Below are 23,430 nucleotides of genomic sequence, written 5' to 3' on the forward strand. Positions count from 1 at the left end.
TTTTGTGATAGTGTTGTTTGATACATAATTTGTCAAAATTAAAAATTAAAAATCAGGAAGCTGTGTTGGTAATGGTCAGGATGGCACGGCAAGTTGTATAATGTTAAGCATGTAACGCGAGTCACAAAAAGAACAACTTTTAATGCAGTAAAAAATCTAAAGGGTTATAATTGTTCCTTTCATTTTCCTCCTGGTTTGGGTCATAACTCATAATTATTTCATAAGGTTTTTGGTTTGCTACAATTGTACCACCAGAGACAGACTATTCAAAATGGTAACGCTGAGTCACAATGTAACGCGAGTCACGATATTGTAACGCGAGTCACACATATTATACAGCTCTCTATACAGTAGGGCTAGAAAATAATCCATAAATAATCACTAAAACTTCTCCCTATCAATTTTACCCTCCCCAGGACTCATAATTATTGTACATCACTTAACAAATTGCAGGACTGGAAACCGTTTTTGTCCCCATTTGGGAATTCAAATTCACAATTTGACTTTCCATTATAAACACCCATGCCATTATAAACACCCACTACCCCCATTCCACCCCAGTTTCTCCACCTAACCCCAGAACAGAAGGTCATGTTTAAAGTTGAATTCCACAATATAAATTAAATAGAGCATGTTTAGAACTTTCAAATTGGGCTGTGTTATCAAATAGTGAGTGTAACAGTCACCTACCGTAACGCGAGTAACGCACTAAGTTGGCCATTTTAAAAATACCAAACTCAAATGTACTTAATGTTTGCTTCTGTAGTATAGCTGCAGTATAAAAGGTAATTACTTAGTGGTATCAACTTTTGTGTGCAGCTTCTTGTTTGAGGAGAAATATTGAAAAAGTAAAAGCTCAATTTGGAAGGGGTAATTTTAGTAACAAAAGTCACAACCACATTTTTGCCAATAAATGTTACATCGTTACATAGAGTTATTCACAAATTACAAGTTTACGTGATTTGATACACGTAAAGAGAAGATGAATAAATCAAGTCTGGGGAATGTGTTCCACATTGATCAGCAGCAGCCTTTTATATTTTGCTACTAGGGGCTCTGCAATAAGCAGACCTCCCCTCACAGCCTGCCATAAATTGCTTGATCCTCTTCTCGGCCTGCCAAAAAATCCTTACCCCTCTTTGCACATAATTATGTAAAATTTTTAGGAACCCATTTTGCAAACCTTAAGTAGTCTATATCACTTTTGGAAACATTCATATACACCAGGTACAAAAAGAAACTCGTCAGTTATAGTCACCCTTGCTGTTCAACAACTTGATAATTTTGCATTAATCTGAAATACTGTAGTATACAAATTTTAAAGAAATGGAGCTCAGACAAACTGGCATTATAATAAAGGAGAGAAAAAAATCAGAACCGTTCGGATTCGAACCAGCGTGCACTGACGATTACATGTCGATCAGCTCACCACCACACGCCACGACAGCTCATGGCGGATCTACCGGCGAGTAGAACATGTAATGATTTTATTCTCTCGTAAATGTCGCACGGCCAATGTAAATTAATTAATACAAATTTTGTTAGTTGGATTTTGCTTTCTCGTTTGACATCCGGTTCATGAAAATCGAGCAAGAATTGACCAAGATATGTGCCTCCAAACCCCCAAACCCCAAAATCGAAAGTTGCAATTTTAACAATTCAATTGTGCCTGTTACACTGTGTGCGTTATTGATCGGCCCGTGGTGCTTGTGTACAACACAACGATGCATCCTATTGAAAATTGTTGAAATTGCAACTTTTAATTTTGGGGTTTGAGAGTTTGGAGGCGCATGTCATTATCAATTCTTGTTCAATTTTTACGAACAGGGTGTCAAGTGAGAAAGCAAAGTTCAATTAACAAAATGTATATTTCAGAATAATCCAAAATGATCAGGTTGTTGAACAGCAAGGATGACTATAACTGACAAGTTTCTTTTTGTGCCTGATGTATATGAATGTTTCCATACAGTTTTTCAATGCATTTTATGTAATAAATGTATATATATGAAAATTGTATTCTTATTCAAATTGCCAGTTTTTTTTAATTTCCATCATTAGCCCCCATTACCACCACCCCCACCACACCACCCCAGAGGAGAGGGTCATTTTTAATGCTGAATTACAGTATTTTTATAGTGCTAAAGTAAAACTGACCACAATGGAAATGAAATTGAGCGTGTTTAAGCTTTCAAAGTGGGACCATGTAATCAAAATAGTGAGCGTAACGCGAGGCACGTAACGCGAGTCACACACCAATTTAGCTAAATTTGGCCATTTTAAAAATACCAATCTCAAATATACTTGGTGTTTGTTTCTGTAATACAGCTGAGATATAAGGTAATTACTTAGTGGTATAAACTTTTGTCTGCAGCTGTTTGTTTGAGGAGAAATATTGAACAAGTAAAAGCCTAATTTTGAAGGTGTAATTTTTCGTAACGCGAGTCACAATCACGTTTTTGCAAATAAATGTTTCATCTAGTTATTTACAAAATTAAAGTTTATGTGATTTGATACAATGGGTCAGTAAGTACATGTGGAGAGAAGATGAATAAACCAACTCCTTGTTCAATTGTATTTATATGACATTGAATGTGCTGATTTTATCAAAAATGTAACGCGAGTAACGTGGAATTGCCCAAATACATTATTGTAGTAACATGTATTATTATAGATTTCACTAACTTTTACACTATCCAAAAAGGATTTTTGAATACAACAAACCAAACAACTACTGTAATTTATATGCCTGGAGCATACATTGGAATATAAAGTGATTATAGACAGATACAAATGTAAATACAAGTAGCAATTATTTACAGCATGACAGTAACAATTAGGGAATACAAGTATTGTTTTGAAACCCAGCCGTGTATCTATTGCCTATAGAACATAGGATATACGTTTGATAGAATCATTTACTAGTTTCTCAAACAAAACATGTATAACCAAATTTTAGGCTTAAACAGCTAAAAGTTATATCGTGCTAATGTATACAGATGCTTTTGAGTCGTTCTCAACTTAAATTTCCCCTCTTTTACAAAGTTATTCACTTTTATAGTATTTTTTTTAGCTTTTTCGGATATAAAATGTGTCTATTAATTACAAAATTGGTGGCGCTATTTTGTTACTGGAAATTACCCTTTCAAGCTTTTAATACAAATAATTCCTTTTATTGTTTGATAAAATATGTTTACAAAATTTCCTTGTTGCTTGTTTCACCTATTCCAGCTGTTTTAATGGCGGTTTTAATCACCTAACCCTTGCAAATAAAGAAATATGATTTAGGATAAATAGTGCCATCTATAGTTTGCATTTAGTTAATAATGAAGCCAATTCTATATACATCAAACAGCCGTGATGACGTGGCTGTGGCTCATTGGTGTCTGTACTATGCCGTCTATCGCACGGTCGATGGCAGCAAACGCGTTGTCAGTCACGGAAGTCATGTAACGCATTCTATAATAATACGCAAATAAGATCGCACCACCTGCGACTAAATGTTGATTAAGTTTTGTTCATTTCAGAAAGAGAGGAGTTTTCATCATAATGGTAATAATATTTAACTGACTAAAATGAGAATAAACGATAGAAATTGTTGTTTTTACTATCCTCTACCAATATTTTTGTTGTAGTGCGCGGGTATCCACTACTCACATTGGAATATAAAATGATTATAGACAGATACAAATGTAAATACAAGTAGCAATTATTTACAGCATGACAGTAACAATTAGGGAATAACAGTATTGTTTTGAAACCCAGCTGTGTATCTATTGCCTATAGAACATAGGATATAATTTTTAAAGTGGATTCCGCCTCATTGTTTTCGATCTCCATGTTCATCAGGTGATCGAGAGATACACAATACTTTTATTATCATTCTTAACCAGATCAACTATAAAATCATGTTTGGATTTATTTCATATCCACTTTTAATGACCATTTTTTCAAATTCAAGCAGTCACTTCTGTGCATAAAATTGGTGAATCCAGTGAGTCCTTTACAAAATATTGCAGAGCAAGATCACTGCGCGCATACCATGTTACACACAACGTAAACAATACATACAACTGTGCAGTTCAATTAGCACCCAGCTATAGAATGCAGGCAAGGAGAAATAACTGTTTGATGTATAGTACCTGGGATATATGAAGAGTGCAGATGCAAAAGACAGTACATGCTATTTTTGTAGTTTTTGAGTTACTCCCTATTATTGCTGGCTTTAAATTAACACCCTATTTTAAACATTACAAGGTAAATTTTTGTTACAGTGATCAAAAGTAGCACAAATTTTCTTATTATCTATATAAATAAAAGGAAGTCGCTAAATCTTGTCCAGAAGCAGGCTCCGAGATGATTTGACTTTCAGCTCTGATTTATTCGTACATTGATCGGGTACATATTGCCATTAAACCATCTGACGCTCATTTTGCAAAACTATTCAATCACTATGGAAATAACAAAAAAAATGTTCATTTGCTAGGCCGTTGAGGTCAATAACCTTATGGGTCAGGTCATGACAGCAAACGCGTCAAGTGGCGAGTCACGCACCTGCTGCGTACACGGCACCATGGTTTCACGCGCTTTACCGCGCATGGTATGGACTGGACGCACTTAATGTTGGCTTACCGCGCGTATGCCTACGTATGTACTTGACTGACTTCTTCTGTGAGACAGTGGCGGATCCAGAAATTTGGGAAAAGGGGTGGGGGGGCACACTCGAAGTTTTTGCCACCACCTTCTTGAATGGCCACGAAGCCCCATTGTGTCCCCGCGCTGTGCGGGGTTGTGTCCCCTCAGAATTGGAAACGTGGTCAAAGTAAAGGCCTAGAAGCCATTTCGGGGGGATCATTGGGTGTAAGCTGATGAAAAAGGGGGTCATTGGGTGACAGAAGTCCACTTTTCAGAGGGAATGTTAAAATGTAGCCAACAGGGACCGAATTAGTCGTTAACTGTTCAGTATTAGCTCAAAAAGGTTAAATGTTAGGGGTGGGTGAAAGTCCACAAATACGGAAATGTTTTGCCGCAACTTTTAAACATGTTTCTTACATGTTTTATACTATTATAACCCGGAATTGAAACGTTTTCTATAGCAACCTCTTCTAACCTTAATGTTTTATGTTTGTTGGGATAAAGTTAAAATCAATCATTCTGTCACGAGCTGTTTCAAAAGTAATCTGAGGGATTGAGTGAGTAGGCCTAACAACATTATCACAGGTCTGGATAATTATGTTTATCAAGCTAACATGATCATTACTATACTGGATGAATAATCTATACCAAGACACCATGATTATCGTCACCGTTTACCATGCTAACCACTCCCGTTTACTAACCGCTCCCGTTTACTCAACTAGCGGGGACCCGCGCGAAGCGCGGGTCTCCCGCTAGTTCTTGATATTTTGACCTATATCTCAAATTGAGAAAAATGGCTATAGGTTTTTACATTTGCACGCTTCATGCCCTTAGACTTGCATCCGAGTAGTTTTATATAGTTATTACAAAATAATTCAGAAGACAGATATTGACGTGAAAGAAAGTTACAATTTCATTTGAAAATTTGATGTCATCATAGTTTCAAAGTGTTTATAGGATGTCAAAGCCATTTAGCTTTTGGTTTGTAGAATCAAACATTGAAACTCAAAGCATCTGTTTTGGACATAGCCCATGTTGGTTTTAAGCCCTTGATTTGTTTAACCTAAAATCTTAAAATGGGCTATTCCAGTTGAAATCCATACACCTCTGATGGAAGACATGACCTTAAACTCTCACTCAGAGGGTGTAGGTTTCAAATGGAGTCACCCATTCAGGTAACCCCATTTGAAATTCACACCCCCTGTGTGGAAGATTAAGGTCATGTCTTCCATATAGGGGGTGTATGGATTTCATCTGGAATAGCCCAATGTTTGAAGATGATTAGATTGTATTACAATACTACTTGTGATTTTTAGCAAAATAGAAATGACTGGATATAATCAGTCAGTCATCTGTGTCATCAGTGTTTTATTCACCATGATGATGCAACATATCCAATAGATATCTATTGGATGCGTCTAATCATCATGGTGGATGACTTGAGGGATTTAAATGATTTCCAGTCGTACCACCACATTGCTGTGCGACCATTTCCTGTTGCACCGAGATATTTACCATTCAGGTTGGCACCAGCACAGCTACCATACCACCAGGCACCTTGTGTTTCTTGAGCACAGTGACTACTCCTGGCATCGTTATCTCTATCTTTGGTTGAGAAGGGTCTATTGTTATAATAAGATAATGAATCACCAGCAGTGCCACTGTATGATCCAATGTGAAGCATGTAATTAGATGCAGCATCACCAATGCTAAACGACTCATAATTTGCATACGCTGTATCGCCATTGAATGCCTCTAGTTGGACCTGTAACTCCCAAGATCCTGAGCTTGTCAGTTGGTGTATCAACTCAAGTCCCGCCCAAAACTCCCCATCTAAGCTGCCGAAGCCTTCAACATACTCATTCCAATTACGGTAAAAGTCCACTGAGCCATCATATCTATGCTGGAATACAGTCCACCCACCCCCATCTGTATCCATATCACAATACACATAATATACATTAACTGATAACAAATTATTCCACAGACTGATTTGGTAATTACCAGATGAGGGATTTGCTACCTTTGATACAACATCTGAACAATCATTAAATATGTCTTTAAGCAAAATTGCATTTTGCATTTGGAGTTCCCTGGTTACTGCATCAGTCAAGTTTTCTATTTGTTGATTTTGAATCTCCAGAAGTGCTACTGCTTGACTACCCGATAAAGTGTTTGTACTGTTGATAACAGCCGCTGAATTTTTGTTCAAAAGAATCTGAGTGGCTCGCTGATCAAGGGCAAGTGGTAATGAGTTGGAAATGTTCTCAAGAGTTTCTTGTTGCTTCTCAAGAACAGACACTACATCGTTCACAGTACCTGTCCTGTTCTGATGAGTTTCTTGCTGGTTTTCCAGTACAGATACTACCTTATTCATGGTGGCTGTCATATTATGCAGTTGTTGGCTCTGCAGCTGCATTTGTTGGCTCTGCTTCTCTAAGAGGGTCACAACTTGACTGAAAGAATTTGCCATCTGAGTTTGAGTTTGGCTGATTTGATTCAGGGTTGCTGCCATATGACTCAGGGTGTCTGAAGATTGAGTTTGAGTTGCCGCTATACCAGTCAGTGTGTTGGTGGTCTTATTTTGAGATGCAGCCATGTCCATTTGATTCTCATTTATGTGACTCAAGGTATCAGACATCTGATTTTGAGTCACAGCCATTTGGGTTTGCTTCTCTGCCATCTGACTCAGAATATCGGAGGTTTGAGTGTGACTCTTTTGACACAGCGTATCCGATGTCTGATTTTGATTCATAGCCGCCTCAGGCGTAGCTGGTTCTATTTGTGCTTGGGTCTTTGACATGCGAGTCTGATTCATAGTAGTATATCTTGCTGCTATTTCAGTTTGAGCCTCTGCCATTTGAGTCAGCACATTTAATGTTTCAGCTTGAGTTCCTGCCATTTCAGTTTGTGTTGCACTCATCTGATTCAATGTACTTACAGTTTGAGTTTGAGCTGCTACCATTTGAAACTGAAGCACCGCCATATCTGTTTGAGTTTCCGCCATTTCTGCTTGCGTTTTTCCGATTTCATTCAGGGATTTTGACGTCTCTGCTTGAGCTGTTGCCATCTGACTACAGATGGTCAATGTCTCATTGTGGTTTTCTTGTCGGGAATTCAGATGGGCTAGTATGACGTCAATGATGTGATCTTGTTTCTGCAGCTGATTTTGAAGTAAATCCCGGTTTTCATCATGGTGCCACTGCATCTTTTGAAGTGCAAGTTGCATGAACTCTTGAATATATGGAAGTATAACGACCATCTCATCTGCAGTAGCAGTGTTATTCTCCAGGAGGATGTTGTTCAAAGTTTGCAAATCTGTCTGATTCTTTAACAAATTTCCAAGATGTGGAAGAATAGATGACGTGATAGCAGATGTTTCCGTGACATTTTCCAGAAGGGAGACTATCTGATGGATTCCATTTACATCAACTGTGAGTTGACAATTAACATTATCTAATGTTACCATGGTAACAGAAAAGATGAGCACAAACTTGATCATAGACACAGCCATGATGGTGTCTGATGTTGGGTTGATATAAAGTTTCTCTGATCCTACATAGACCACAATTTGTAAAATTATAACAGTCAGTGATGTACTCTCTAGCTAGCTGGCTTGATTCTGAAATGCACTGGGCTCTGTGTCAACTTTTATAATACTGTAGTGTGATTGTGACGCAGCATCATTTATGTATATACTCCCTGTCATAAAAATCTCCCCCACATGAATGTAATGTGTCTAAAAATTGGCGGACTCAAACTGTGTGTGGTTTCATTGTTTAGTTGAGGTTGCAGTGTTTAGTGACATTTGTTCTCATCAGCTGATGCAATCGTAATTTTGTTGCCCACAAAGACAAATATGACATACAGAATCATAACTTTGTAAATTATGTCATACTGTAAAAACTCATCTACAAGCATATAGTTTTGTTGATGAAAGCTTAATTCATACGATTAATGTGTAAATATGCCAATACAATAGATTGGTCTTACAATAATACTTGTTTGTATATGCTTGGATCTGTAATTTGTTTGCTCAAATTCCATAATGGCGCCTGGATTAATTTAGCTTTCATCAGAAACACTCTATATGCTTGTAGACGAGGTTTTACGGTATTTCTGCACACCCTGTTTTGGCCATAAGATCAATAATCATCAATGTTCCATGAAGAATTTTAATGGACAGATTCACACTGCAACATTGAATACCACTAAACCCTATGAGATGGGTGTTTTGGGTTTTTTTGACTGGCAGTATAATTAACAACATTCACGAAGAGGAAGTCAACTACAAGTATTCACAGTTTCCGATTATGTAAATGTACTTGTACTTGCAAATAACCGCTGACCTTTGTTGGTTTTTTTTTATACTGAAAGAAAATAAAATAACTTGCATATAGTCATACTTCTGTTTGTGTAAATGTATAGGCCCTATTAACCGATACTTACTTATATATAACAGTAAATTATGTCTTCCCATAATGCATTGCTGAAATTATGAAATCACACAGGAAACCTTAATAGCTAAAGGGTGGTAATTGTTCATGAAATATGAACAATGTCTATGCATATTGCATCTTAAACATCTGTATGTCTTCATTGTCTCTGGGCCTCAAGGAAGAACAGATGATTAATTGTGTTTTCAACTAATTGAGTGTCCCAGGTTAAAGAAGAAATAAAACAAACAAAAATAAAACAAAATATAGACTTGCTCCCCGGGGATAATGGTATATGCATTTGTAAATTTGAGAGACTTTGTAAAATATGAGACCTGATGCTGCCCTGTTTGTTTTGTCACACTCTTCCTGTACTAGGATGAGATTGATAGCTATAGAGGAATTGAACTTGAAATAATCACATTCATTTCTAGTATGAATTTGACTTCCTTTTGAATGGATATATGTAAACAAACTTTAAAATACAATCCCAGTAAAACTGGCTATGCAGAGGGAACTAGTCTGGAATAATCACATTCTATTAATGTAGCTACATTGAAATTGACTTGATACTTCCCTTTAAAATGAATAGGTAAACAAACTTTAAATCTGTGACATTACAATCCCAGTAAAGATCAAACTTGACTTTAAAACGTTGAACCTGAGTATGTTGTCAGATGTATGTTTAGTTTTAGTGGCAAAGGAGCACAAGCAAGCTGTCTGGAACTGAGTTTGTAAAACAAGATTGATGATTGTGATAGCTGGGGTTTTCTTTAAACATTTTGCAGAAGCGGTGCATTCAATTTTTTGTACCCTTTAAAATTGTGAATTTTTCCTCTGAAAGGGTATAACACATTCCCCAGGGTTTTTTTTTTTTTTTTTTTTTTGAAGACTTTTTCAACAGTGTGTTTCTCATCTCAATTTCATTGAATTGTTGTCAATTACTTTTTTCCTCTAGGCCGCTCAAGAATCTCAAATGAAGTGAACCACGCTTTAGGCTGAAATATTTGGCAAACCTGCTTGTTCCTAACAAAGGAAACTAATCTGGAAATAATACTAGTATGAGCCAAAATAGTCTCAACTCCAGTGGTACAATTCATTGAATAGTCTCAACTCCAGTGGCACAATTCATTGACCCAAATTAGTCTCAAATCCAGTGCCACAATTCATTGAATATTCTCAACCCCAGTGGCACAATTCATTGAATAGTCTCAACTCCAGTGGCACAATTCATTGACCCCAAAATAGTCTCAACTCCAGTGGCACAATTCATTGAATAGTCTCAACTCCAGTGGCACAATTCATTGAATATTCTCAACCCCAGTGGCACAATTCATTGAATAGTCTCAACTCCAGTGGCACAATTTATTGACCCCAAAATAGTCTTAACTCCAGTGACACAATTCATTGAATAGTCTCAACTCCAGTGACACAATTCATTGAATAGTCTCAACTCCAGTGACTCAATTCATTGAATAGTCTTAACTCCAGTGACACAATTCATTGAATAGTCTCAACTCCAGTGACACAATTCATTGAATAGTCTCAACTCCAGTGGCACAATTTGTTGAATAGTCTCAACCCCAGTGGCACAGTTCATTGAATAGTCTCAACTCCAGTGGCACAATTCATTGAATAGTCTCAACTCCTGTGGCATAATTCATTGAATATTCTCAACCCCAGTGGCACAATTCATTGAATAGTCTCAACTCCAGTGGCACAATTCATTGAATAGTCTCAACTCCAGTGGCACAATTCATTGAATAGTCTCAACCCCAGTGGCACAATTCATTGAATAGTCTCAACTCCAGTGGCACAATAATTTGACCCCAAAATAGTCTCCAACTCCAGTGGCACAATTCATTGACCCCCATTCAATAATCATGGCTCAAAATTTGACCTCAAGTTGTTGAGTATGAGTTTTGTACCCAACCAATATCCAAAGGTCATTCTCTATGCACAAAAATATTGGAGTTAAAGAACTGTGTCCTAATAGATGAGCATGGTTGAGGTTCTTGTGTAAACACTTTCGTATAACTTTGTGGAAAATGGACATAAGCGTAAACTTCCTCTTAAAGAGGAACTTAATGCCTACATCCATTTTCTCTTTCCAGCATTTAATAATAATAGCAAGTCTAGAAAGAACTATGTTTAAAATGAATTGTAATATAATTAGATTAATTTCAACTGATTCTATCATATTTGTGTGTCCCCAGTTTATGGTGTTTACAAAACCATACCCACCCCACACACACAAACATAAACCCCCCCTGCACACACAAACAAACCCATGCAACACCAATGTGTATACACATGTCATTATGCACGTGGTGTTTAGTAAAGACAAATTTCAAATAAAAACATTACATACTACTAAAGCTGTTGCATTTGTTGTGCTTTTATTTTTGCACATTTTGCCAATTGACTTAGAAAATACATTGTAATGAAATATATTATAGATTTCACAAATGATCTGATAACTTTTGTACTTTCCAAAAAGATTATCTTAGGAATAACATAAAAAATTTGGAATTAAAAAAATATAAATCCTAGAGCATATCAGAATTTAATATGATTATAGACAGATACAAAATGTAAATACAAGTAGCAATTATTTACAGCATGACAGTAACTATTAGAGAATCAAGGTATTGTTATTGCCTGATAAAACACAGGAGTTTTTTAAGTGGATCCTACCTCGTTGTTCCACATACAAATAATAGTATCTCTGTGTTTTATCAGATGATACAAGTTCATGTGTGGATGCTGGTCGTAGACCACCAACCTCCACAATATGTTAAGTTGTGAGAACTTTGTTTGAAATTAACTTTTCTTAAAATAGTTTTATTGTCATTCGTAAACAGATCAACTGTAATATCATGTTTGGATGTATTTGACGTCCAATTTTTATGTCCATTTTTATCAAGTTCAACCAGAGCACACAATTGGGCATTGAGCCCTTCACACGCAACGCAAAATATTTCCGAGCGCTGACACTCAAGATCACTGCGCACATACCATGTTAAACGCACCGCAAACGGTACACACACCCCTACAGTTTAATACACACCCACCCCTATATAACACAAGATCACTACGCACATACCATGTTAAACGCACCGCAACCGATACCCACAACTGTACAGTTCAATACACACCCACCCCTACTCATATAATATGAGGAAGAAGCAACAAAATTAAAGGAAAAATGACACCTGTTTAACAGTGATTCATAGTGCCTGGGATATGTGAAGTGTTCAGATATAACAGCCAATTAACGCCATTTTTGTACTTGCTGAGTTAAGACCACTGCCATTTGCCCTATATTGCTGGCTTTAAATTAACACTCTATTTTAAGCATTACAAGGTAAATTTTTGTTACAGAGATCAAAAGTAGCACAAATTTTCTTATTATTCTCGTTATATTTGACCTTGAGTAAGGCACTTTATCTTGATTACTCCTCCCCACCCAGGTGTATAAATGGGTACCGGCATTCTTAAATGCTGGGAAGGTAACAGACTCGCTGTGGAGGAGATGTAGCGATCCCCCTATAGCAAATGAATAGCAATCGCCAATGAAAGAGAGATGGGCACTCCGATCACTGTTTATACAGGATCGTCTCCTTTACCTTTACCTTTACCTTCTCAAATTACAAAAATATATCTGTTTCTGGATTTGAATGCTTCATGTCCTCTGAGACTTGAATCCAAGTAGTTTTTTTATAGTAATTACAAAATAATTAGTAGATAAATATTGATACAAAAGAAAGTTACAATTTCATTTGAAAGTTTGAAGTCATTATATGAGGGGACTATAAAAACCCTGTTTCAGGGAGGGGGAAAGGGTTAACCGCCTAATAAAGAATTTATAGGGTGATATTTAACTTTTGGTTTGTAGGATCAAACGTTGAAACTCATAGCCAATGTTGGTGTTAAGTCCTTTTTGTTTCCCCTAAAATCTTACAATGGGCTAAATAGTATTCAGTTGAAATCCATACACCCCTGTGGAAGACATGACCTGAATCTCTCACGCAGGAGGTGTAGATTTCAAATGCAGTCACCCATTTAGGTAACCGCATTTGAAATCTACACTCACTATGTGGAATATTAAGCTCAAATCTTCCATATAGGGGGTGTATGGATTTCATCTGGAATAGCCCAATGTTTATACTTCAAGATGATTAGATTGCATCACAATTGTGATTTTTAGCAAAATAGAAATGACTGGATATAATCAGTCAGTCATCAGTGTCATCAGTGTTTTATTCACCATGATGATTGAATCCATTCAACGAAGAGGGGCATGCTTTGTTTTCAAAGATTACAGGTGGACAAGCAGCGTGACAAGACATGCTGACCAAACTGGAATGGGTACCACTCAAGGAGAGACGGGAAACATCTAGACTCACCATGCTACATAAAATCAACAGCAGTCAGGTGGCCATTCCAGCGCGAACATTCTTGCAGCCGGTCCAGACGCGCAGCTCATCCCGGCTCAACCATAACAAATCATTCAAGAAACTTAGTGGCAGAACCAACTACTATAACTTTTCATACTTCCCAAACACCATAAACAATTGGAACAGTCTACCAGAGCACATAGTAAACATAGAGGACACAAATATATTCAAGGAAACCCTGGCTAGCTACATCAGCCAGCGAAAAGACGTGGACTAATAATATTCTTGCGCACACCATATCTTCTCGGTTGGCTTCGAATGAGAAGCGTTGAGAATATTCTTCAGATTCAGATTCAGATTCAGATGATGAAACCTATCCAATAGATATCTATTGGATAGGTCTCATCATCATGGTGGATGATTTGAGGGATTGCTCTGTTAATTTCCAGTATATCCAGTACATTGCTGTGCCACCATATCTTGCACCAAGATATTTACCATTCAGATTTGCATGAGTACACCAATCATACCACCAGGCACCTTGTCTATCTTGAGCACAGTGACCACCACTCCAGCGATCGCTTTCTCTATCTTTTGTTGAGAAGGGTTTATTGTTACTATAAGATAATGAATCATATGTACCAGCAGTGCCACTGTATGATCCAATGTGAAGCATGTAATTAGATGCTGCATCACCAATGCTAAATGACTCATAATTTGCATACGCTGTATCACCAGTGAAATCCTCTAGTTGAACCTGTAACTCCCAAGATCCAGAGCTTGTCAGTTTATGCATCAATTCTAGTCCCGCCCAAAACTCACCGTCTAAGCTGCCGAAGCCTTCAACGTACTCATTCCAATTACGATAAAAGTCTACTGAGCCATCAAATCTATGCTGGAATACAGTCCAACCGCCACCAGATGTGTCCATATCACAGCGTACATCAAATAATGAGCCGTCACCAAGATTGATTTCGTAGAGATGCCAGAAGGGTAATTGCCATGAGTAAGCAGATCGAGCAGTCTTCCTTGGACAAAGCAGTTGTGGTGGGAGGTGCATAGGTGGTCATTGTAGCTGTTGTGACTTCTTGTGGTTTATCCATTTGAATGGTTTGTTGGTTCGAAGTTTGTGGCATACCGTGGAAGATGTTCTGAAGAGTGGTCGCAGGTCTTTCGTTGGTCATTGTAGGTGTAGTAAACTCTTTAAGGTTTTCAATTGGAGTGATTTGTTTGTCCAAAGCTTGTGGTAACGCATGGAAGATATTCTGAAGAGTCTCTTGCTGGTTTTCCAGTACAGATACTACCTTATTCATGGTTGATGTGACATTGTGCAGTTGTTGGCTCTGCTTATCCAGGAGGGTCACAACTTGGCTGAAAGAATTTGCCATCTGAGTTTGTGTTTGGCTGATTTGATTCAGTGTGTTTTGCATCTGAGTCTGAGTTGCAGCCATCTGACTCAAGGTGTCTGAAGATTGAGTTTGAGTTGCTGATATTCGAGTCAGTGTGTCTGAAGATTGAGTTTGAGTTGCTGCTATACGAGTCAGCATGTTAGTGGTCTTATTTTGAGAGCCTACCATGTGCATTTGATTCTCATTTATGTGACTTAAAGTATCAGAAATCTGATTCTGAGTTGTTGCCATCTGATTCAGGATATTGCGGTTCTCAGTTTGACTCTTTTGACCCAGCATATCCGATGTCTGATTTTGATTCATAGCCGCCTCAGGCGTAGCTGGTTCTATTGGCGCTTGGGTATTTGACATGTGAGTCCAATTCATAGTAGTATATCTTGCTGCTATTTCAGTTTGAGCCTCTGCCATTTCAGTCAGCACATTTAATGTTTCAGCTTGAGTTCCTGCCATTTCAGTTTGTGTTGCACTCATCTGACTCAGTGTACTTACAGTTTGAGTTTGAGCTGCTACCATTTGAAACTGAAGCACCGCCATATCTGTTTGAGTTTCCGCCATTTGTGCTTGCGTTTTTCCGATTTCATTCAGGGATTTTGACGTCTCTGCTTGAGCAGTTGCCATCTGACTACAGATGGTCAATGTCTCATTGCGGTTTTCTTGTGGGGAATCCAGATGAGCTAGTATGAAGTCAATGATGTGATCTTGTTTCTGCAGCTGATTTTGAAGTAAATCCCGGTTTTCATCATGGTGCCACTGCATCTTTTGAAGTGCAAGTTGCATGAACTCTTGAATATAGGGAAGTATAATGACCATCTCATCTGCAGTAGCAGTGTTATTCTCCAGGAGGATGTTGTTCAAAGTTTGCAAATCTGTCTGATTCTTTAACAAATTTCCAAGATGTGGAAGAATAGATGACGTGATAGCAGATGTTTCTGTGACATTTTCCAGAAGGGAGACTATCTGATGGATTCCATTTACATCAACTGTGAGTTGACAATTAACATTATCTAATGTTACCATGGTAACAGAAAAGATGAGCACAAACTTGATCATAGACATGGCCATGATGGTGTCTGATGTTGGGTTGATAAAAAGTTGCTCTGATCCTACACAGACCAATTTGTAAAATTATAACAGTCAGTGATGTACTCTCTAGCTAGCCGGCTTGATTCTGAAATGCACTGGGCTCTGTGTCAACTTTTATAATACTGTAGTGTGATTGTGACGCAGCATCATTTATGTATATACTCCCTGTCATAAAAATCTCCCCACATGAATGTAATGTGTCTAAAATTGGCGGACTCAAACTGTGTGTGGTTTCATTGTTTAGTTGAGGTTGCAGTGTTTAGTGACATTTGTTCTCATCAGCTGATGCAATCGTAATTTTGTTGCCCACAAAGACAAATATGACATACAGAATCATAACTTTGTAAATTATGTCATACCGTAAAAACTCATCTACAAGCATATATAGTTTTGTTGATGAAAGCTTAATTCATACGATTAATGTGTAAATATGCCAATACAATAGTTTTGTCTTACAATAATACTTGTTTGTATATGCTTGGATCTGTAATTTGTTTGCTCAAATTCCATAATGGCGCCTGGATTAATTTAGCTTTCATCAGAAACACTCTATATGCTTGTAGACAAGGTTTTACGGTATTTCTGCACACCCTGTTTTGGCCATAAGATCAATAATCATCAATGTTCCATGAAGAATTTTAATGGACAGATTCACACTGCAACATTGAATACCACTAAACCCTATGAGATGGGTGTTTTGGGTTTTTTTTGACTGGCAGTATAATATACAACATTCACGAAGAGGAAGTCAACTACAAGTATTCACAGTTTCTGATTGCGTAAATGTAACATGAACTTGTACTTGCAAATAACCGCTGACCTTTGTTGGGTTTTTTATACTGAGAGAAAATAAAATAACTGGCATATTGTCATACTTCTGTCTGTGTAAATGTATCGCCCTATTAACCGATACTTACTTATATATAACAGTAAATTATGTCTTCCCATAATGCATTGCTGAAATTATGAAATCACACAGGAAACCTTAATACTAGCTAAAGGGTGGTAATTGTTCATGAAATATGAACAATGTCTATGCATATTGCATCTTAAACATCTGTATGTCTTCATTGTCTCTGGGCCTCAAGGAAGAACAGATGATTAATTGTGTTTTCAACTGATTGAGTGTCCCAGGTTAAAGAAGAAATAAAACAAACAAAAATAAAACAAAATATATAGACTTGCTCCCCGGGGATAATGGTATATGCATTTGTAAATTTGAGAGACTTTGTAAAATATGAGACCTGATGCTGCCCTGTTTGTTTTGTCACACTCTTCCTGTACTAGGATGAGATTGATAGCTATAGAGGGAATTAAACTTGAAATAATCACATTCATTTCTAGTATGAATTTGACTTCCTTTTGAATGGATATATGTAAACAAACTTTAAAATACAATCCCAGTAAAACTGGCTATGCAGAGGGAACTAGTCTGGAATAATCACATTCTATTAATGTAGCTACATTGAAATTGACTTGATACTTCCCTTTAAAATGAATAGGTAAACAAACTTTAAATCTGTGACATTACAATCCCAGTAAAGATCAAACTTGACTTTAAAACGTTGAACCTGCGTATGTTGCCAGATGTATGTTTAGTTTTAGTGGCAAAGGAGCACAAGCAAGCTGTCTGGAACTGAGTTTGTAAAACAAGATTGATGATTGTGATAACTGGGGTTTTCTTTAAACATTTTGCAGAAGCGGTGCATTCAATTTTTTGTACCCTTTAAAATTTTAAATTTTCCTCTGAAAGGGTATTCCCCAGGAATTTTTTTTTGAAGACAGTGTGTTTCTCATCTCAATTTCATTGAATTGCCTTTTTTCCGCTAAGGCGCTCAAGAATCTCAAAGGATGTGAACCATGCTTTAGGCTGAAATGTTTGGCAAACCTGCTTGGTGCTAACAAAGGAAACTAATCTGGAAATAATACTAGTATGAGCCAAAATAGTCTCAACTCCAGTGGAACAATTCATTGAATAGTCTCAACTCCAGTGGCACAATTCATTGACCCAAATTAGTCTCAACTCCAGTGGCACAATTCATTGACCCCAAAAGAGTGTCAACCCCAGTGGCACAATTCATTGAATAGTCTCAACTCCAGTGGCACAATTCATTGAATAGTCTCAACTCCAGTGGCACAATTTGTTGAATAGTCTTAACCCCAGTGGGTCGGTCTATGTTTGTCAGTGAAAACAAACGCACACACACACAACTGTTTGTAAATACCTGCAAACAAGGACCTCATTCTGCATATGATTTAATCCTATCTAACCGAGGACATACACACACGATTTCAATCAACGCACCGTGGACCTACGTACTCCACACACACCCGACAACTTTCTAAATCAAACGTGACCTGTCGTGAACCCCCCGGACATGGACCACTTTTAAATGTGACACGATCTGCTCCACAGGGGCCACCAAGGAGGCATTTTTAAAATTGAGTTACTATAATTATTATCTTGTAGTAATATTAGGCTATCATATACTGAAAACACCAAGGTCTAGCATACTTTGTTCTAAAGTTATGAGGTTTTGTGATGTGTATATTCTTATGTATATTTTTATTGTTTTTACTCCATATTTTTGCCTTAGTCTCAATTTCCAATTTCCCTCCTTTGGCCCCCATGGACCAGATTGTGTCACAAATGCATTTTTACATTATTTGCATTGTCATGGTTATAGCCAGCAACCACGGACGTCCACGGTTGCACATAAATCCACGGCTGTACTGTGTGTATCCTAATGTAGGTCCATGTTTGCAGGTAATTACAAATGCACACCCCCCCCACACACACCCCCTGTTTGTAAATACGTTCAAACGAGGACCTCGACTTTAGAAGGATCTAGCCGAGGACTTACACACCCCTTTTTAATCGACACACCGTGGACCTCACGCAAACACACCAGGCAACTTACTATCCAACTGAGACCCGTCCTATACCGCTATGGGGACCTATCTTATATGCTATCTTATATGCATATTTGCATCATTTACGTCATCCTGGGCATAGTTTCAAAACGAGGACGTCCTCGTTTGGAGGTGTGTCCTCGTTTTACGGTGTGTATCCATATGTAGGTCCTCGTTAGACGGCATTTACAAACGCACCCCCACACCCCACCAACATAAATATACTTGCGCACACAAACAAACCCATGCAACACCAATGTGCATGTCATGTGGCATTTAGTAATGACAAATTTCAAATAAAAACATTACATACTACTAAAGCTGTTGCATTTGTTGTGCTTTTATTTTTTGCACATTTTGCCAATTGACATAGAAAATACATTGTAATGAAATATATTATAGATTTCACAAATGATCTGATAACTTTTGCACTTTCCAAAAAGATTATCTTAGGAATAACATAAAAAATTTGGAATTAAAAAAATATAAATCCTAGAGCATATCAGAATTTAATATGATTATAGACAGATACAAAATGTAAATACAAGTAGCAATTATTTACAGCATGACAGTAACTATTAGAGAATCAAAGTATTGTTATTGCCTGATAAAACACAGGAGTTTTAAGTGGATCCTACCTCGTTGTTCCACATACAAATAATAGTATCTCTGTGTTTTATCAGATGATACAAGTTCATGTGTGGATGCTGGTCATAGACCACCAACCTCCACAATATGTTAAGTTGTGAGAACTTTGTTTGAAATTAACTTTTCTCAAAATAAGTATTGTCATTCTTAAACAGGTCAACTGTAACAGCATGTTTAGATGTATTTGATGTCCACTTTTGATGTTCATTTTTATCAAGTTCAACCAGAGCACGAAATTAGGCATTGAGCCCTTCACACGCAATGCAAAATATTTCACAGCGCTGATACTCGAGATCACTGCGCACATACCATATTAAACGTACCGAAAACGGTACACACAACTGTACAGTTTAATACACACCCAGCAGTACTGATATAACACAAGATCACTACGCACATACCATGTTAAACGCACCGCATACGATACCCACAACTGTACAGTTCAATACACACCCAGCCCTACTCATATAATATGAGGAAGAACCAATGAAATTAAAGGGAAAATGACAACTGTTTAACAGTGATTCACAGTGCCTGGGATATATGAAGAGTTCAGATATAAAAGCCAATAAATACCATTTTTGTACTTTCTGATAAGCCCAACCACCATTTGCCCTATATTGCTGGCTTTAAATTAACACCCTATTTTAAACATTACAAGGTAAAATTTTGTTACAGTGATCAAAAGTAGCACAAATTTTCTTATTATTCTCATTATATTTGACCTTTATCTCAAATTGCAAAACTATATCTGTTTCTGCATTTGAATGCTTCATATCCTCTGAGACTTGCATCTGAGTAGTTTTTTATAGTAATTACAAAATAATTAGTAGATAGATATTGATACGAAAGAAAGGTACAATTTCATTTGAAAGTTTGAAGTCATTTTATGAGGGGAAAACTACAATGACCCTGTTTCAGGGCGCGGGAAGGGGTTAACCACCTAACAAAGCATATGATGATATTTAACTTTTGGTTTGTAAAATTAAACGTTGAAATTCATAGCCAGTGTTGGTTTTAAGTCCTTTATTTGTTTCCCCTATGGGCTAAATAGTATTCCAGTTGAAATCCATGCACCCCCTGTGGAAGACATGACCTGAATCCCTTACTCAGGGGGTATAGATGGAGTCACCCATTCAAGTAACTGCATTTGGAATTCACACCCCCTGTGTGGGAGATTAAGGTCATATCTTCCATAGGGGGTGTATGGATTTCATCTGGAATAGCCCAATGTTTCAAGATGATTAGATTGGATCACAATACTACTTGTGATTTGTAGCAAAATATAAATGACTGGATATAATCAGTCAGTCATCAGTGTCATCAGTGTTTTATTCACCATGATGATTGAATCCATTCAACGAAGAGGGGCACGCTTTGTTTTCAAAGATTACAGGTGGAGAAGCAGCGTGACAGACATGCTGACCAAACTGGAATGGGTACCACTCAAGGAGAGACGGGAAACATCTAGAGTCATCATGCTACATAAAATCAACAGCAGTCAGGTGGCCATTCCAGCGCGAACATTGTTGCAGCCGGTCCAGACGCGCAGCTCATCCCGACTCAACTATAACAAATCATTCAAGAAACTTAGTGGCAGAACCAACTACTATAACTTTTCATACTTCCCAAACACCATAAACAATTGGAACAGTCTACCAGAGCACATAGTAAACATAGAGGACACAAATATATTCAAGGAAACCCTGGCTAGCTACATCAGCCAGCGAAAAGATGTGGACTGATTATATTCTTGCGCACACCATATCTTCTCGGTTGGCTTCGAATGAGAAGCGTTGAGAATATTCTTTAGATTCAGATGATGAAACCTATCCAATAGATATCTATTGGATAGGTCTCATCATCATGGTGGATGATTTGAGGGATTGCTCTGATAATTTCCAGTATATCCAGTGCATTGCTGTGCCACCGTTTCCTGTTGCACCAAGATATTTACCATTCAGATTTGCATGAGTACACCAATCATACCACCAGGCACCTTGTCTATCTTGAGCACAGTGACCACCACTCCAGCGATCGTTTTCTCTATCTTTTGTTGAGAAGGGTTTATTGTTACTATAAGATAATGAATCATATGTACCAGCAGTGCCACTGTATGATCCAATGTGAAGCATGTAATTGGATGCTGCATCACCAATGCTAAAGGACTCATAATTTGCATACGCTGTATCACCAGTGAAATCCTCTAGTTGAACCTGTAACTCCCAAGATCCAGAGCTTGTCAGTTGATGCATCAATTCTAGTCCCGCCCAAAACTCACTGTCTAAGCTGCCGAAGCCTTCAACGTACTCATTCCAATTACGATAAAAGTCTACTGAGCCATCAAATCTATGCTGGAATACAGTCCAACCGCCACCAGATGTGTCCATATCACAGCGTACATCAAATAATGAGCCGTCACCAAGATTGATTTCGTAGATGCCAGAAGGGTAATTGCCATGAGTAAGCAGATCGGAGCAGTCTTCCTTGGACAAAGCAGTTGTGGTGGGAGGTGCATAGGTGGTCATTGTAGCTGTTGTGACTTCTTGTGGTTTATCCATTTGAATGGTTTGTTGGTTCGAAGTTTGTGGCAATCCGTGGAAGATGTTCTGAAGAGTGGTCGCAGGTCTTTCGTTGGTCATTGTAGGTGTAGTAAACTCTTTAAGGTTTTCAATTGGAGTGATTTCTTTGTCCAAAGCTTGTGGTAACACATGGAAGATGTTCTGAAGAGTCTCTTGCTGGTTTTCCAGTACTGACACTACCTTATTCATGGTTGATGTGACATTGTGCAGTTGTTGGCTCTGCTTATCCAGGAGGGTCACAACTTGGCTGAAAGAATTTGCCATCTGAGTTTGTGTTTGGCTGATTTGATTCAGGGTGTTTTGCATCTGAGTCTGAGTTGCTGCCATCTGACTTAAGGTATCTGAAGATTGAGTTTGAGTTGCTGCAATTCGAGTCAATGTGTCTGAAGATTGAGCTTGAGTTGCCGCTATATGAGTCAGTGTGCTGGTGGTCTTATTTTGAGAGGTTGCCATGTGCATTTGATTCTCATTGATGTGACTCAAAGTATCAGACATCTGATTCTGAGTCACTGCCATTTGGGATAGTGTCTCTGTCATCTGACTCAGGATATCACAGGTCTGATTTTGATTCATAGGAGCCATATGCTTATCTGGTTCTATTTGTGCTTGAATATTTGATGTGCGTGTTTGATTCATTGCATTGTATATTGCCGCTGTTTCAGTTTGAGCCTCTGCCATTTGAGTCAGCACATTTAATGTTTCAGTTTGTGTTGTACTCATCTGATTCAGTGTACTTACAGTTTGAGTTTGAGCTGCTACCGTTTGAAACTGAAGCACCGCTATTTCTGTTTGAGTTGCTGCCATATCTGTTTGCGTCTTTCTGATTTCATTCAGGGATTTTGAAGTCTGTGCTTGAGATGTTGCCATCTGACCCATGGTGTGATAGGAATTCTGTAGCACAGTCAATGTCCCGTTGTGGTTTTCTTGTCGTGAACTCAGATGGGCTAGAATTAAGTCAATGACATGATCTTGATTCCTCAACTGATTTTGAAGTAAGTCCATGTTTTCAACATGATTCCACTGTTGCCTTTCCAATTTGTGTTGCAAAAAATCCTGAATTTGTAGCAGAATAGCCACCATCTCATCTGCAGTATCGGTGTTGTTCTTAAGTAAGCCATTGGTCAAATTCTGCAAATTTTCATGATTCTTCAACAAACTTTGCATTTGTGGAAGGATAGAAGATGTGGTTACTGAAGTATCGGTGACATTTTCCAGAAGAGAGATTATCTGTTGGAGTCCATTTACATCAACTGCAAGTTGACCATTAATACTATCTAATGTTACCATGGTAACAGAAAAGATTAGCACAAGCTTTGCTGTAGAC

At 37.8% G+C, this 23,430-nt stretch overlaps 2 protein-coding genes across 2 annotated transcripts in view; one reads left to right on the forward strand and one right to left on the reverse strand.

The window, feature by feature from the left end:
• Positions 1 to 23,430, forward strand: part of LOC140144203 (hydrocephalus-inducing protein homolog) — a 189,746-nt gene that overhangs the window by 103,334 nt on the left and 62,982 nt on the right.
• On the reverse strand, positions 4,506 to 22,619 carry LOC140172041 (uncharacterized). Its single transcript, XM_072195391.1, has 3 exons — positions 21,374 to 22,619; positions 14,473 to 15,983; positions 4,506 to 8,242 (listed from the first exon to the last, which is right to left on the reverse strand). The coding sequence occupies exons 1-3, from the start codon at positions 22,599 to 22,601 to the stop codon at positions 6,041 to 6,043; spliced, it is 4,941 nt and encodes a 1,646-aa protein (XP_072051492.1). The 5' UTR covers positions 22,602 to 22,619; the 3' UTR covers positions 4,506 to 6,040.

This window comes from Amphiura filiformis, chromosome 2 (genome assembly GCF_039555335.1).
Source record: "Amphiura filiformis chromosome 2, Afil_fr2py, whole genome shotgun sequence".
Classification (NCBI taxonomy): Eukaryota; Metazoa; Echinodermata; class Ophiuroidea; order Amphilepidida; family Amphiuridae; genus Amphiura; species Amphiura filiformis.